General features: G+C 41.2%; 1 protein-coding gene across 2 annotated transcripts in view; it reads left to right on the forward strand.

Moving 5' to 3' along the window:
• Positions 1-8,043: 8,043 nt before the first annotated feature.
• pvrl2l (PVR cell adhesion molecule related 2 like) overlaps positions 8,044-17,333 on the forward strand; it is a 304,740-nt gene continuing 295,450 nt past the window's right edge. For both annotated transcript variants that reach the window (XM_078267050.1, XM_078267049.1), the window contains exon 1: positions 8,044-8,304. In XM_078267050.1, coding sequence (XP_078123176.1) covers positions 8,214-8,304 — 91 coding nt within the window. In that variant the 5' untranslated portion in view covers positions 8,044-8,213. The remainder of the gene's footprint in view (positions 8,305-17,333) is intronic.

Genomic DNA, 17,333 nt, shown 5'->3' on the forward strand with positions numbered 1-17,333 from the left:
AAGAATGAGGCGAGGATAAGAGAGCAATGGGAGTGCTGCATATAAAATTCATGGGCTTGTAGTTGAGAAAATAATAAGGGAGATCTGCCTTCAGCTCTTCTAATGCAGCTAAACAGATTGCGTGTGTTCTGCGCAGAGATGTGTGTGAATATGGAGAGATGATTGTGTTAGTGCTAATGATGGTTTGTTTGGATCCAACTGTGGATCAGAGGCACACTGAAGTAAATAACCTCGGTTGGTGTTCGGGCTGGCCGGCTGTCGCTGAGGAGCAGGTTGATTTATATTACTCTGTGCGGTGATGGAGGGAGGGACAGAATGGCAAGAGGGATGGAGGCAGAGATCAAACCAAGGGATAGATGGAGGCTTGGAGGGATGGATGGTGGAAGGGGAGAAGTGATTGAAGAGCCAAGGCCAGAGGGATGGCCCAGTCCAATCTGTATACAAGGCAAAAGCATGAATATAGAGAGACAGATGAGCCGATGATTTGTGTGAGACGGGAAGGACGTGACTCAGTAAACCAAACATCTACAGCCAGTGGACAGCTGACAGAACAGTTGTCTTTCTTGAAAGACGTACAGTAAAAGGTACTCACACCTTCAGTGCAGCTGCAGTACGATATATGATATGAATATGATTGAGAAGTTCGCCACTTTGCGCGAGGCTTATCGGAACTAATTTATGATGAAATCACCAGTCAGAAACCCACTTCTCTAATGTTTAAACCAGTAGTTTCAACTATTTGAGCTCTTAACACAAAGAACTATTGACCCTCTCACATGAGTTGTGTGCAGTTCAACCAGAGTGGAGATCCCTTTACTGATTGTGTCATTTAAATACATTTCAGAGGCCAGAAGAGGTAAAAAGATTTCAGATGAACGAAAAAGAAAATATAATTTTGAATGGCAGAAGTATGCTTTTCATTCTTTTCTATGGTGTCAGTCATTTTGCAACCTTGGGAGGGTCCTGACCCCAAGGTTGTGACCCACTGGTTTTAAACTAATGCGGCCCCAGGGAGCGAGGAAGCACAAAGTGGCAAGATAAGAATTATTGGCTGAATTATTTAAAGCCTTTTCAAAGCTGCTGGCGTGAGATTTTAAGGGAAATGTAAAGGAAAATAACATTTTGATGGATAGATATTGTACAATGTGTCTGTGATGTTTGTTTCGAATAGTTTTCAATCAGTATACTGTAGATATTGGTACATCAGTACTGTAGTTATTTTTAAATAACCAGTCCAGGGTGAATCTCTACATCAACATGACCAAAATGAATTCCTCTACATGTACAGTACTCAGTGTATGAAGAGATATAAAGTGTTTTTTGTTTACAACATCATTACAGCATCATTAATTTACTCAGTTTCCTCTACAGGGCTAAACAGGCCTGGAGCCACGGCTTACTCATTATTTATGTCACACAAATTCCCCCCAAATTGCATTTATGTGGTCTTTTTGCATTTCATTGCCAAAAGAGATTATCTGTCAGCCGTGTGATGGTTTTAAAAATATAAAGTGTTTTTGTTTTTTTTAAAGGTTGAGCACAACATATAATAATAATAATAATAATAATAATAATAATAATAATAATAATAATAATAATAATATCAGTGAATTGCTGTATAGCTGGCCTCTGTGATGTTCTGAATATCTGACTAAACCAACTTTTGTCAGCCACTGGAAAAATGAACCAGTTTTTCTACATAATTTCTTACATAAAAGCCTATTCTGCCCTACAAAGGCAAAAGACCTTAACTCTCCAGAGTGTGAAACTGAGAAAAATGACCTTAAAGTTATCTTAATGTCCTGACAATTGAGTTATAGGTATACTATTGTAATTTTCACATTTTGTAGTGTATACCTGTATTAATCTATCGACAAAAAAATGACAGATATTGATATCCAGTAACCAGCAGTTTGTCATGCTTCGCCAGCAGGTGCATAACAAGACGGGCCAGGCCCTGAATGATGATCACATGATTTCTGTTCTGGTATTTTGTTGGGCCGTCATGCTTAGCTAAAGTCACAGGGCAGGAATCAGATGATGTGATGTCAGACCTATCCAATAAACATATTGTTTCAAATCCACATGATTTTTGTTCCCAAGCATTAGTTCACTTGTAATTTTACTGAAACGGGACCAAAGAAATCAGACTGCAGGTGTGATTGGGACCGCCCTTACAGAACAAGAGTTCAAACATGCTAGCAGCTCTATGAGGCTGCACAGTGATACTTTGAGCTAAATGCTAACGGCCCCATTCTAACACAATGCCAACGCTAACATGCTGTTTAGCAGGTATAATGTTTACACTGACTTTATTAGAAACTGCATACTGTACTAGTAGTACATACTGATTTGGCCAAATGTAGTATTGAAACAAGAAGCTAAATCTGCAGTGTGCCAAAAATACCCGGATGTCGTACTGATTCAGAAAAAAATCTTCAGTATGTATCGAACCAGTCTACCTCACTTACTGTGTCCCACAATGCAAAGCGCTGGAACTCCCACAACAACCCGACATCAACACCCCGGCGTCACTGTTTACTTCCGCTTTCCAAAACCGGCTAAGCCTGGCCTAGCATACGCGTTTCATACCGCATACTACTACATACAGAACTGCGTTTTACAGCCTATGTTGCACAACACAACTGAGGCTGATGGGAAGTCATTAATTCTGCAAGTAGTTGGTCATAAAGTCAGGTACAGATCAAGATAGATGGAAAGCATCATGAACTTGTGTCAATGTAGAGACAGTTACTTCTAACAGTCAACAGACGGCAGGGTGTAGCTGGATCATTTGTATGCAGCAGCATGCCCATACACACACTCTCACTATCTCTCTCTCTCTCTCTCTCTCTCTCTCACACACACACACACACACACACACACACACACACACACACACACACACACACACACACACACACACACACACACAGCAGGGGCCAGCAGAATACATCGTGAGCCTTCAGAGGACAGAAGGTGTCCCTGCTCTGTGTTATTAATGGGCTGATTGAGGCTGGAGCCAAAATGGAGGGTGGGCCAGTTTACAGCCCGCTAATGAGGTGATAATGGAGAGGTGGGCGGCTGGGTCCGCCACCCAGCAAAATGGTGAAAACATCATGGAGAAGGTTTCAGAGGCAGGCAGGCAAGCTTTCCAGAGGGCAGCTTTGTGTTATTTCTCAGTAAAATGAATAGTAAAGGAGGAGGGAGGCTGCTTACATCCATTTCCCAGAATAAAATAGGTGGTTGTTTGGTTTGCCTCAAAGAATACATCATGGTACTTGAGCAGTGAGAGCATTACGCTGTAACTTTTACGACTGGAGTAGGCTTTTGGTTATTTTGACTGGGAGATAAAGAGATGTTTTGGCTGTGACAGTGATTACTGGGTTTGGAATAAGAGGGTTTGTGTTGCATCACAGTCACTGTACGATGCAGCACAGGATCTTTTATCATGTTGATATCATAGATACATTCGTTTGAGCATGATTTATTTAATGTCTGATGCAAGATTGTAGCTACATTTCCACCACTGACAGAGTGTGATGTTTAGGGGTTTATCAGAGTTTGAAAGATTGTGTCTTTTATCTTCTTCTCTTTGGTGAGCCTCTTGAAGGAGGCTGTAGCTAGGTAGAGCTGGTTTCAACCCCGGCTCTGCTTGTCTACAAAGTGTTCTTGACACACTTTGTCATCTACATCACACAAAAAAGCACATTACTAATGGAACAGATTGTTTTACATTTATTTGGTTTTGGGATATGTGTGACTGACATCAGAAACCTGTAGTCAGGGTCTGGGTTCAGTGAAACCTTAATTTCCCCTGTTACATTTCTCCTGGAGAACACTAATTTCATGGCTATGTATACGTGTAACCAGGTCACTAATTGGCGTGCATGTGCTTGGTAAAAGACTTTTGACACATTACGCATCGCTGTAACAGAAAAATCACTGATCACTGACCTGATGCATGTATATGTGGGTTTACAGCCGGTCACCACTGCATGTGCAGATTGTTTTCAGATTACCTGTGTAACTTGGTTTCTCTGACTAGCCCAGTTACTCAAAGTTATAATCCTTAAGATATTAGTCCCAATTGATTTGACAACACTTGCGGGAACCATGGTAACAGCAAATGCGCTTTAAAGGTGCTGTAGGTAGGATTGCGACGATCCAGGACTTCGCCAAAACATTTGAACATCGACAACTTCTCAGTCCCTCCCCCCCTTTCTGCTAAAGCCCAAAACGGTCTCATAAGCCCCTCCCCCCACAAGGGAGAATTAATGCGTGTGCAGTCTTACCTACTGCACCTTTAATACTACAGCAAACACTCCTTCAGCAGCTACTTTGTCAGAAAACACAAGAGCAACCGACGTATCGGTTTACAGTATAGTAGTAGCTCAGTGTGCCTGCAAACAATGAGCTCTTATTTACTATGAATTATATTATTAAAAAAAAATATTGGATCATGGTGGTAAATCAATACCAGAATAAACAGAACTGGTCACACAATACTGTGGCGGTGATGAGGATGAAATTGTTTCTTCTATAGATAGCATTCACCATTTTACAGTTTTGGAGTCAGACACAAAGTTAATTGAGCCTTGCCTTTAAAAAGTGTTTGGTGTGAACAAAGTACTATTTCAACAGTAACTTAAACTCGGCTGCAGTTGACTTCAAAGATGCTCTCTTATCGTCCTAAACAGATGGAGACCGTCCTCTAGCAGTCTGTTTATTTCCCTCCAACTTATCCATATTTGAAACATTTCTGTCTTTAAAAATGGCATCCCTGTTTCTGTGGATGGGACAACAAAGTAAAAATGACAGCATCCATCTAGGGAGACTTAACCCCCCCACCGGTCCCTGAAGGCATTTTGCGTGTGTGCTGCAAAGCTGAATTTATGTGTGCAATTTCTTGTGCAAGTAGTACTTTGGTGTTTTGGTGTAATAGATAAAATACATCATCACACAGGTAAATCGGGATGCGGATTAAAGTATATTGAAAAATACACAGCTTCTGGTATAGTAGGAGGTGATATTGTTGCTCTACATTACTGATTTTGAATATGTTTTACAAAATGTACCATTAACCACTGTACATTTCCAAAAACCAACTAAACATTAGCAAATTCTATTGTTTTCATCAATAGAAATCTGGATTCAAAAATGGGTTAAATGGTGTTTGGCTTCACTTTACACCTCTGAGGGTTTAATTTCTGTTGATGGTGACTTTGTTCATGGTCTCTATGTCCTTATGTTTCTGCAGGGATTCATAGTTTTCTTGTATTATTTTATGATATCCTTTGAAGGTTACACTTAATACGTTACCTAAATTCATAATAAATAGAGACTAATTGTTGCAACATCTGCCATATGTTGGTATTACTTTATTAAACTTGTATTTTGAATTTCTAGCTGTTCATTTTTAGTCAGCCTATTTTTCAGGAGGATAATTGTCTTTTTCCAACCGCAGAAGGAGTATGTCTCTTTGAATTGCCTCTCCCAAGGTTTCTTTCATTTTTCCCCCCCTAATGAGCTAAATATCTTTTCTTAGAAAGCTTGGGCTCGGGATCCATTGATGTTCAGTGCCTGTAAAGCCCACTGAGACACTGCATATGGGATGTGTGGTATGGAGACACACTGAACCTTAAGAACAGGTTTCTACGTCTTAGGCTGTAGTTTTTATATTGAGCGTTCTGACATATTCCCTTGATCTTTTGACAAATGATTACAAGTTTGAGTTAACGTTGGCTGTCACAGCATTTCTCTGAATTTTTTTAATATAAAGAATTATTTGGCTGCTGGTCAGACAAAGTAATTTTAAAGATATTACTTTGCTTTTGGTTTTGATTGCAACAATTCCCAATAATTGAAATGATGTAGCTGTAGTTTTGACTGAGTGATTAATGGTTATGCATTGCAATTGATAATCACAAATGTTCAGATATTTAATCAAGTAGCATACTTTATTTTTTTCAAGTCCTGTGTTCAGAGTAAATGGTCCCTGAGTGTTTCCCCTGTGATTAGCATGCATCATAATATTTAATTATTATCTTTATATTTGCATTAAAGCCCGCTAAGACACTGCATATGTGATGTGTGGTATGGCCTCTGTACAAGGGACACACCGAACCCTAAGGACAGGTTTCTACTTCTTTATTATTAGTATGCATCATAATATTTAAAATTTTTGCATTAACGTCTGAGCAGCATTTTAATGTTGTAGCTGGTGGCGGTAGCTTAGTAGCTATATATTGTTGGGTAGTAAAATATGTAACCTATTTTATATCAGTGGTGGAGAGTAACTAAGTACATTTACTCAAGTACTGTACTTTTGGAGGTAGTTTACTGGAGTAATTCCAGCTACTTTATACTTTTACTCCACTACATTTACTGTATCTGACAGCTTGAGTTACTTTGCAGATTCCAATTATTAATACAAAAGCAACTAACAATGGTGATATATTATTACAGATTAAGCTATACTGGCTGTGGCTTAGGTAGTAGAGAGGTCGCCTACCAATTGGAAGGTTGGTGGTTCAATCCCTGGCAGTCCCATGTCAAAGGGTCCTTGGGCAAGACACTGAACCCTGGAGTTATGCCCGATGCAGTGCCATCGGAGTGTAAATGTGTATAAATGTTTATCTGATGAGCAGGTGGCCCCTTGTGTAGCAGCCTTGGCCACAGTGTAAGGATGTGTGTGATTGGTGAATGGTTCCTGTACTACTGTATGTAAAAGTGTTTTGAGTAATCAATTATAGCGTTATATAAATATCCATTTACATTTACCAGCTGTATATACAGTAGTTAGAATCTGCCCAGCTGCAATATTAATGTGATGCTTACACATCAATCCCATAATATGATATCAATTATTCTTAAATGGGAAAAGTAGGTGCTTAATGAGACACTCAACTTTGATATCTTATGCATTTTACTAGCCTGACAAGCCAGACCCACATCAAGATGTCACTTCAGTGCTGTTCTTTGTTCTTTTCTTGAAGAAAAGCTTAACTCCAATTCTTCCAGAGTCGCGGTCAAAGCCGATTCGAAAGACCGCTGTTCCCAGCAGCAGCAGCCACCATAAGCCCGCCCACCGACTCTATACACGATGTGATCGGCCCGGCCAGAGTTTGGTTTTTCCAGCTCGCAAGCCAACGGAGAGTTGCTAGGACCCCCCCCCCGGCTGCAAATTACATTTGCTGCCGCTAGGGTGCGTCTAGATTTCTAGGCTAGCATTTTACCCTTTGAAACCAAATTTCCAGAGGCTTTAGGTAAAAGATCTGAGTATTTTGTCTGCCACTGTTTTATATACTCGTGTGTGTGTATATATATATATATATATATATATATATATATATATATATATATATATATATATAGTGTGTGTGTGAAATCTGCAAAATAACCAGTAACCACTGAAGTGATTTGTGCAGTTTTTGCCTCTCAAAAGTGCTGTAGAAGTATAAAGTAGCATCAAATAAATATTCAACTTGAATAAATGTATATAGCCTAGTTATACTTCATCATTGTTGTCATTGGCAGCACTATATCATTAAATAATGTTGATCAACAAAAATAACCGATTATTATCGGTGATCGATTAATAAGATAATTAAAATGTCAGCCAGTGTTGTATACTTTCTTAAATACACACACAGGAATACACAAACGAGCGGCAGGTGGCCGCAGAACACATCTTCAGCTGCAGGCACGCAGGTTTGTGTTTCTAAACCTTTTCACTGTGCCACAGTCGGGCTGTGCTGCTGGAGCCGAGGGTTCATTATTACGGCTGAAGTCCTCTTGGTGACGCTCTGCTGACATCACTGATATGCCCCGCTCAGCTCTCCAGCATCAGTCACACACGGAGCTCCGCCGACTCTCACACACTCTGTCCACACTTTGTTTCCATTTCGCTCCAGTCTCGCTGTGGCCAAGACGCACCATCACACACAACCTGCCTGCGGGCTATAGCTACCTGTGCGCACAGCGGCCAGCCCTTTCTTCCGGTCAGAAAAAGATTCAAAGAAAGAGAAACTAAAACAGGCTGAAGAGGGGGAACAGACACTCAGAGACAGGAGGGGAAGAGAAGCTGCAACTTGGCTGATTCCAACCCAGGCGGTCTGAACTGAACTCGGGAAGTTTCTCGGCTAATCGGAGAAGGAATAATTCGGATCTCCGGGTTGCCCCACACAGCGCTGTTGTGGATATTTAGAAGAATGGCGAGAGATTACGCCGCACGCTGCCCGGTCTCTCCGGTGAGGAACATTTGGCTGGTGGCAGCAGCAGCGATCCTCCTCGCAGCCCAAGGTAAGACCAACCCCGAGCTGTGTTTAAAAACCCACCGAAGCCTCTCCAGCTTACCCTTCTTCTTCCTGCGCTGTGCGCCCTGACTGTGGGGAAGCACTTCCTACCGCGCCGCCCGTGTCCTGACTGGGCTTCATGTTTCCCTGTCACGTCTCTCTCTCTCTCTCTATCTATCTCTCTCTCTCTCTGTCCCCGCTCAGGCTGCTGTGTTTGCTGGACTGTGAGACCTGTTGTAAAAGTTTTATTATCGAAGCACACTGTCGGATCTGTGTGTGGAGTTTCGGTATACGACATTATACGCGAGGTGTGGCTCTCCTGGGTTTGTGGATTTGTTTTGGTCCTAATTCCTCGCAGCTTCAGACGGCAGGTGACTGTTCAGGGAACCTAATCCCCTCTGAGCCTCTACAAACCCTTCCAACACGCCTGACCTATAATCGCTGTTTACCTGCTGGAAAGTGTCGCAGGGAAATGAGGCGCAATCACAACCGCAGCTCAGGTTTCTAACTATTAGAATAATGGCAGAAAACTGGTCCTCATTCTGCAGAGCAACAGGGTGGTGATGCGGGCTCGGTCCCTGCTCTTTAGGTGGCCCCTTCAACAATGATGATGTTGAGAGCCCTTCATGAAAGTCCAATACAGTAGATACTACATATACTGTAGCTGTAGATATACAATATATTTCACATATAGTTGTACTTCTAAGGAGATCATTAAACCATAAAGTAGTTTCTAGAGTCTGATCGATATCTAATTCAAGAGATCAATACTGATATAAGAATATTCAGTGAAGAAAATATTTCTATTTTATATACACAAATAATTAGCATTAATTAGCATCAACATACATTGTTTGTGTATAGAAAATAAAAAGGGCTATTTTTAAAACACAAGCCCTTTTGGGTGTGTAAAAAGTGATAACTTATTAAAAGAATGTGCTGACGCAGGTTGTTGTTGAAACCACTGTCATAGATTTCAGCAACTGTAAAGATAACACGGGGCTACTCCACAGCAGCATAAATAAACTATCGCTAAAAACACATACAACAAACCTTTAACGTTTACTTCAACTGCTGTTTACACACCTGCCCATGTACACGGATGCAGAGGTATGTGTGATTAGCATCGGCTAATAGCGTCGGCCTGCTGATCTCTGTTGATCTCTGCTGTGAACTTACTGTCAAGTGATGCAAGCACAACGCAACACACTGTAGACACTGTTCTAATGCCTTAAGAGATACAAAAAATACCAACATTTATAAATGACGGATTACTTATTTTGAGCAACACAATGAATGCACAATGTACACAAAGGGCAGTTATAGTAATGCTGTTGTGATTTAAATACATGACAATGTTTAAAATGTTATGATGCACTATTGATACTTCATAAATGCTATAAAATAAGAAGACTCTGAACGTGCTATGCCGATATGGGTATATTACACCATAAACAAATAGAAGGTATCAATAAACTTGCTAATGATTGCCATAGCAACATTGTATGTCCCAATAGGAACATTACAGTGATAGATATGGAGATAACCGTACCCACGAGCGATGACAGCATCACTAAGATGCACGGCTGAGTAACCGGATGTGCTCGAACTCCCAACAGAAACTATTTCAGAGTTGTTGTTTCCCCCCCCCCCTCAAACTAGGACCATGCTACAAAATTTATAACAGCCGGCAGTCAGGCAACAGAGATCAGCATACAAATCTGTGAACCTGCTCTGTCACCATGAATCTGCCAGCCTGTTGATTTCACCTGGGTGTAACTAGTGTCATCTGTCAGAGCTGTCCCCAAATTGTCACAGAGGAAAAAGAAGATGGGTCATTATGGAACTTGTCTCGTGCGTTGACACGCCCTGGAGACATGACTCTCGGGATCAAAGCAAATGGAGGCCGAGTTCTTTCAAGGCTGGGAGCAGCAGAGCCTGCAGAGCCTGCGCTTTGCATTTTACTGTAGCATCTGTTGCATAATAGGTGACAACGTGATCGGTGGTTTTGACTCTTAAGTGTACAAGGCAGGAGGAAGATTGAACCTCGATTGGAATTTGCTTTGTGATGACATTCCTACTCTCCATGCATATTCTAAGCCACAAGAACAGGAACACCTCAGTGTAATGGCACAGAAAAACCGAGGACTGCGGTGCTAGAGACCCCAGTGCTGTAAGCCATGCAACACAGGTTGGTGTGAGGATGACAGATACTCAGCTGAGACTCTGCTACATCAGGCCTGTATTGTTTAAAAACCTGTCAGATTGTCATGGCAGTATCCCCACAGGTTATGAATTAATTTGAACGTGCAACAACACAACTGTCTTCTCTCACATTTCATCTGCTTAGCCAGTGAGTTACTGACACTGAATGCAGAAGCTTGCTTTTACAAGGTTTTACATTTTTGATCTCTGTGTGTTTTTTAGATAATGCGGAAAATAAAAAAGCGCTCTTAAAAAAAAAAAAAAGGGGTCAATGGCAGCAATGAAACTTTAACCAGGATGGTAAAATAACAATCTTAACCTTCAGTAAAATGGGCAAAATAGTGTTGAGAGGATATCATTCCCCAGCAATGATAATTAAATCACTTCAGGTGATTTCCCCCCCGCTCCCCCCTGCACTCGTCTCTACAGGCCCGATTCTGTGCTGAAATGTCAAAGATGATGAGTCCCCTCAGCAGAGACGAAGGGCTGATTAGCTTATCACTTGGAGAGCAGGCGGCCGATGATTATCGCCCTCATAGCAGTGCAGCCTGATTATTGAGAGCTCCTATTAATGTCTCGTCATTGGGCCATGTTGTTGTTTGTCGTTTGCATATTTGTGGAGCCAGTGCTGCAGCTCCGGTATGTGAAATCAGTGTTATGTTTTTAAGCAATGCAGAAGAAGGCTGTGACGAAGAAGCATTGGAAGCAATCATTGGCCTGTCTTAGTGTAAGCAGGAAACCCTAAATAACCACCTGCTTTAGTCGTATTAAAATATACTGGTGTAGCATCTACTGCATTTTAAATAAAGAATCCAGAGGAAGGCTCTATTTGTACTGCTGTAATTATAAAGCATACACAACAATCAGCATAGTGTTTAAAATATTCATCTGTCACCCCCCCCCCTCCAGCTTCACAAGGTGGATTAGAGATGTTATGCGTTTCCTGAAGCTTGAGAAGATCAGATACACCCTTAAAGGCTCCTTGCAAACATTCAGGAAGGTCTTTTTAGAATACTATGAGAGCTTGCAAACACCATTAAATCAGAGTGAAGCAGCAACAGCCCCCCCCCCCCCGTTCCCTTTATATTTTTACTTTATTATCTTCCACTCATTCCTTTACTGTACTGGTAATCACTTATTTTGAAACTTGGACAATTATTCTTGTGAAGATCTGGATTTAAAGGGACAAACTGGGATGGTTAGGTGGGGTGGGGGGGGTCTTTCACATTGGTTAGTATCTGTATAACAGCCATACTATGTTTGTATACATTTGGTCCAATATGTGCTGTAGAAAATGCTACATGGTTTAATGGAAAATCAATAAAAAAAAATTGCATGAAGAATGCATGAAATATGAAGAAAAAAAGAAAAGAAAAAGATATTCGTTGTGTGCTTTTGGCCTTTGAGGCAGGAGCACAGTTATTTAAATTTGTCTCTTTGCAGGATGTTTTGGATGATTAATTATTGGAACAAGCCCGGAGGCTGAAAATCTCCCATTATTTCCAAACGCAAAGGGCAGTTTGAATTAAAATGCCAGTCATTTTCTCAGTTAAACAACAGATTTTTCTCACTTTGCGTACATTCTATTTTAACCCCTAATCTGTTTTAGCCTATAACATTTTTATTTGTTTGGTTGTTTATAAGGAACGTTGCAATCAAAGACCTTTCCCCCAAAAGTTAGAGGCATGAAATAAAAGTAATTAGCAAACACCATACAATAATAATAAAAAAAAAGATATACAATATGTCACCCATGGTGAATGTGATGAAATCATGATTAAGCCTCTTAATCTGAGTCCCACCATGTTAAAAACACACAAGCTGCTGTCATGTGGAGGACCAGAAATCAGTCATTTTGGGTCCTGCCCCGCAGTTTCAGTTCCCAGACTCAAATGTCAATGGCTCTTCCTGGTGAGGCATTGGGTGATAATCATTCCCTCTGGGAATCAACTGTTGATGCACATTGAGAGCTTAATAATGACTCGCACAAGCACAAAGTGCGCAGTAATGCTGGGAGCTGTTACTGTTTGGGCCCATTTGTTTGTCTTTGTCTGGGCAGTCATGTGTGGTGGGGGTTCTCCCCCAGAAAAGCCCAATTCAAATCAAGTCCGGCTAACTATTTCTTTTGATTTTCCTTTTTTTTTTTTTTTTTCATTGATTCATTGACGCACTTGCACAAGGTTGTTGCATCACTAATTTGTTTGTCTGCGTTCATGTTTAAATTAGTCTCTTTTTAATTTTTGCCTCTGGGTTTTCTTATTGATCAAGGATTAACATGATGAACGACAGACTGTTAACTTTGTGTTGCAGGCTCTTGCATAATGCTGTTTGCTTGTTGTTTTGATGCTCTTCTTTTAAAAATCCCCCACTTACGGACAGAGGTAGAAGTTGGCTTGGTAGGTCTCTCACAGAGATTTGGAACACGTTGTCATGGATACAGCTTTTGTGGCTGAGACAATTTCACATCCCTTTGTTGTGCAGCCATGTGCGCTCTGTGGACCTTTAGAGGAAGCTAGGTGTAATTAGGGGGAAGAGGTTAGACTCTGGGTTGCTGTAAGAAGCGCTATCAGTCCGGCATGTTGAGAGTCCAGGAAGCAGGTTTTAATTCATCACTCTGTCTGCCAAGAACCAGCAGGCATGTGTCTGCACTTGGTCAGCGTTTACTTTTTCTTCATTTCCACTACTGAGGAAACTGGTTACAAAGCAAATTCCAGATCACTTTTCGAGAAATGAACCATATCATGGCTAACACCTTGGCATACCTTTAGTGATTCTACAGGTGTCAGTGGGAAGAGGGATTACAGAGCGTAGCAACAGGAAGCAGGCCATGAATCACAATGGAGCCGATCCGAGGATGGTCGGAGGAAGGTTTTTCTTTCAACTTTCAGGGTCCAGTCAGCTTTCACAGCGTAATGACTGCCTTTGCAGATTACTCACCAATGCACACACAAGCTCTCTCTCTCACACACACACACACACACACACACACACACACACACACACACACACACACACACACGATCAATGTGGCCACCCTTCCCAGTTTGACTTTTACCGCCATGCAGAGTAAAGACAACTTCCAGCCAGCCTTTCATACCCGGCTCAGTCTTTCATTTTCTCATTCTTTCATTCACCCATTCTTTCTCATCTTATTCTCTCGCCCTCTCTGCCGCTCTCATTCTTTTGCTCACGACCCTATTTTGAGCCGGACTGGCTGGCTGCCGCTCTGTGGCGGCTCCCGAGTGAGGGCCCTTTTGTTGGAACAGCTTTTGGTGGAATTAAAAAGGCTGCCAGTGCCCCCCCCCCCCTCTTCCTCCCTGCATCCACTCTGCCACTCTCAGTTCTTCCTGGCCTCATTGTTTAGAAAGAGAGGGAGCTAGTGAGGGTATGAGAGAGGGAGGGATCCTGCTCAGTCACTGTTTCCTCTTCAGATATAGTTCGCTGGTGACAAAATGGAAATTGCTTCCACTGTCTGTGCGTGTGCAGCTGCGGGTCAGGCTGTGATGTGACTTTGTGACATTTCCCATTGTACCCATGTGGGCAATTAATAACCGCAGTAATACTGTTTGCTTCACTGGTATCATCACGGAGCCTTTAGCCAGGGGGGGTTCCTTGCTTATACTCTATATACTATGTTACATTTACTGACATTGGACCATGCTGGCGATTAGTAAATCTTGTTTAAAGAGTCTTAACTGCGCCAATGCTGACTGCAGTGAAAATCACACCGGCCGCTAAGTGAAAAGATAATAGAACTTGCGATATACAAGAGAATTAGCGCTGGCCATTAGAAGTATCATTGGCGTGACTAACAAGAAACAGTCAATGCACTTCTCATTCAAGACTGTGTTTAAGTCTAGCCACCTGTTTAGAAATCAACACAATTACATACTTTGTTCCACATGTGTGTTTGAAATATTGAACCCATGATGAACAAAACATTAGACACATCTTTCAATGCCACAGAATTGAACACCGTCACAATATACAGCCTCCGCAATGACATTAAATGTCAACAAAAACTGAATATGATCGGCGTCATAAAAGAAAGTAGGATTTAATGCAGTGCTGTTGTATTGGATTACATTAGACAGTGAAGGTGTTTTCTTCTATTTCACTGTATATTTTGAAGTACCATAATGTCAGAAGGATGTCGTTTTAAAGCTATAGTGCGTAGTTTCTGACGGCGCATCCACATGATACGAGTCTTCCGTGATCGCTCACCACCCCCACCCCTCCTCCACGCAGTTGCTAGTAGCCAAGGAGGACACAGAGGATGCAAAAATACATGATCGACTGCAGAAAAGGTAATTATCTTCACTCGAGTTTCTGCGTGCGAAAGTCGCCGGACGACACCATTTTCTGAACATAGCCATGCTGAGAAATGCAGAGAGAGTTGTGTGGAGCTGATAGTCTTAATTAGCTTTGTATCAACTCATTTGAATGTAACGGATGTTCATTAATATCAAAAAAGGTACGCACTAAAGCTTTAATATCAGTTTTGTGAACAGATGAGATAGAAGCTTGATTTATTTTTTTAATACCTCATTCACAGAGCCTGTTTATTATGTAAATTAAAGGACATTTGAACACCAATTTAGTCAAATCTTTTAAAGAGTTTTCTAAGCCATAGTCTGCTTTTTTTGTTTAGTCAGGTGGGGCCTCAACATCTACACAGGCATATGTTAATAATGTCTTCTATTCAAGAATAATACATCTACATGTAGGTTCAGTAGGTCACTTACTTCAGTTTGAGCCAGGAAAGTACCTGCTTTACCCATGTAACCTTGCTATAGGCCCCGAACACAAATAGTTTTTGTTTCCATGAACACAAAGAAATATGATGGCAGATACTACAGACTTTGTGTAACCACTCAACCAATGTCATCATCAACTGTAATCTTTTTCGGTGAATTTTTATTAGTTTCAGAACCAGTCAGATCTTGTACTGGTTTAGGTGATTGATTGGAAAGTGAAAGCTTATTCATTGCTGGGGATGTGCAGGTCACAGAAGCCAGTAAGATGAAAAAAAAAAAAAGAAAAAAAAGAAAAGTCAATTTCCTGCCATGGTTAAGTGCTAGCACTAGAAAGGCCAAACGATTGTCAATTATCTTCAAACTGTGCCTGTATTACTATCCCTATGCCATCTTTCTTTACAAAGCTTTAGCAGCAAATACTGATAGCCATGCAAGGAAAAAAGTTATTTATAGTAGGCTATAACTTGTTACCATCCTGCCCTGGCAGCTTATTGGCCTTTTTATTTGAGTGACCAAAGTACTAACCAGCTCTACATTCTCTGGATTCCATAACCCAGCACAAAGCGAGAAAGCAGTGGAGAAACTTCCCTTTTTTTGAATAAAGAAACTCAACACCTCCTCTGAATTAATGCAAATGGGATTGGGAAAAAATAGAGCATCGATTTATCTCTGCTTCCCCGTCCATAAATAACTGTCCTGCTCTTTGAAGCCTGGAGACTGTTAGCAACAAGTTGTGGAGGTCAGCAGCCAGCCAGCCAGCAGACAGAGAGAGGCTCTCGTCTGTATTGATAAAACGTTAAAATGAAACGGGGCTAAAGACCAGGATTTGTGCGCTGCCAACAGCCTGGCTCTTGTCTCACCTCTGTTAGCGTCCTTGGCTGCTTCAATATCATCGTCTAAAGTGACTGCATCGCCTCCGAGTGCACGTAGGTGTACACGTGTGTGTGTGTCGATGGCAATCGTCTTGATCGACTGCGTCCGCTCCGACAGCATTGCTTCTCATTTGCATAATGCAAGCTTACACCTCTCCTCCTTACCCTGTTCACAAGCGACTACTGTTCCCATCACAGCACATTTCTATGCGAGTCACACGCACATTAAAAGAGAATACTGGTGTCATTTAGTGTTACAGCCCATTTACTATTGCCTCTGTGAAGTGTACGCTTCCACCATATCATTCTGTATCATCATTCTGCCATGTGTAATTAGATCAGTTTTTGTCATTTTTTAATATACAAGCTCTGTGGTTATTTCAAACCTGGCTTGAAATGAATGTCTGTCCTGGCAAACAAAGCAGCCATGTGTAAATAAAGACCTGGATGTGATAACTCAGTTTGTCAGGATGCTATAGATGTTATTCAGGGATTTATTTTCCTGTTGGAGACTTTCATGTCTTCCTGTGGGTGTGGGGAATGTCTACATTTTATATTTAGAATGGTTGATAGTATGGTTTCTGTCTGTCTTTAGTCATTGATTGCTTCATTCTCTGGTCCAGTGAGAGGTCGGCTGAATGTGTGGAATGACATGAAAACACTTGACTGCAGTTTAAAACAATTCACAAATTAGATGGAAAACTGCATAGAAATAGAATAGAAAAGAACAACCCAGACCTTTGGCACGAACCTCACTTCTTGAAGTATAAGCCCACATTTTTGTTCCCTTTTTAAAAAAAATTAAATATCTTTTATACTCTTTCTCTTTCAACACTGTATTACTTGTATTACCGTGTTGCCATAATACGCAGGCCAAGCTATGATAATTATTCTAGCCGTTTATTGCAAAAGTTGTCCCAACGATATCTCAAAACCCCGACAAACTAAGTCAAAACTATCTTCCTGGCTTGATACCTTAAAGTGTTTTCTTGTCATTTTGGCGACAGACCCTTAAAACTTCATGTGATGTTTTCACCTCAACTGATTTTACACATCAGGTCTCAGCGAGTACTACTGTATATGTAAAAAAAAGTATAAAGGTTTTAATGGCTCCAGAGGGAGCTGCGTGAAATCAATGTCAGTTAGAGCTAAAAAAACTAAAAGTTTGTAAATGAAAAAAACTCGCTGCTAGCATAACACAC

Source organism: Sander vitreus, chromosome 14 (genome assembly GCF_031162955.1).
Source record: "Sander vitreus isolate 19-12246 chromosome 14, sanVit1, whole genome shotgun sequence".
Classification (NCBI taxonomy): Eukaryota; Metazoa; Chordata; class Actinopteri; order Perciformes; family Percidae; genus Sander; species Sander vitreus.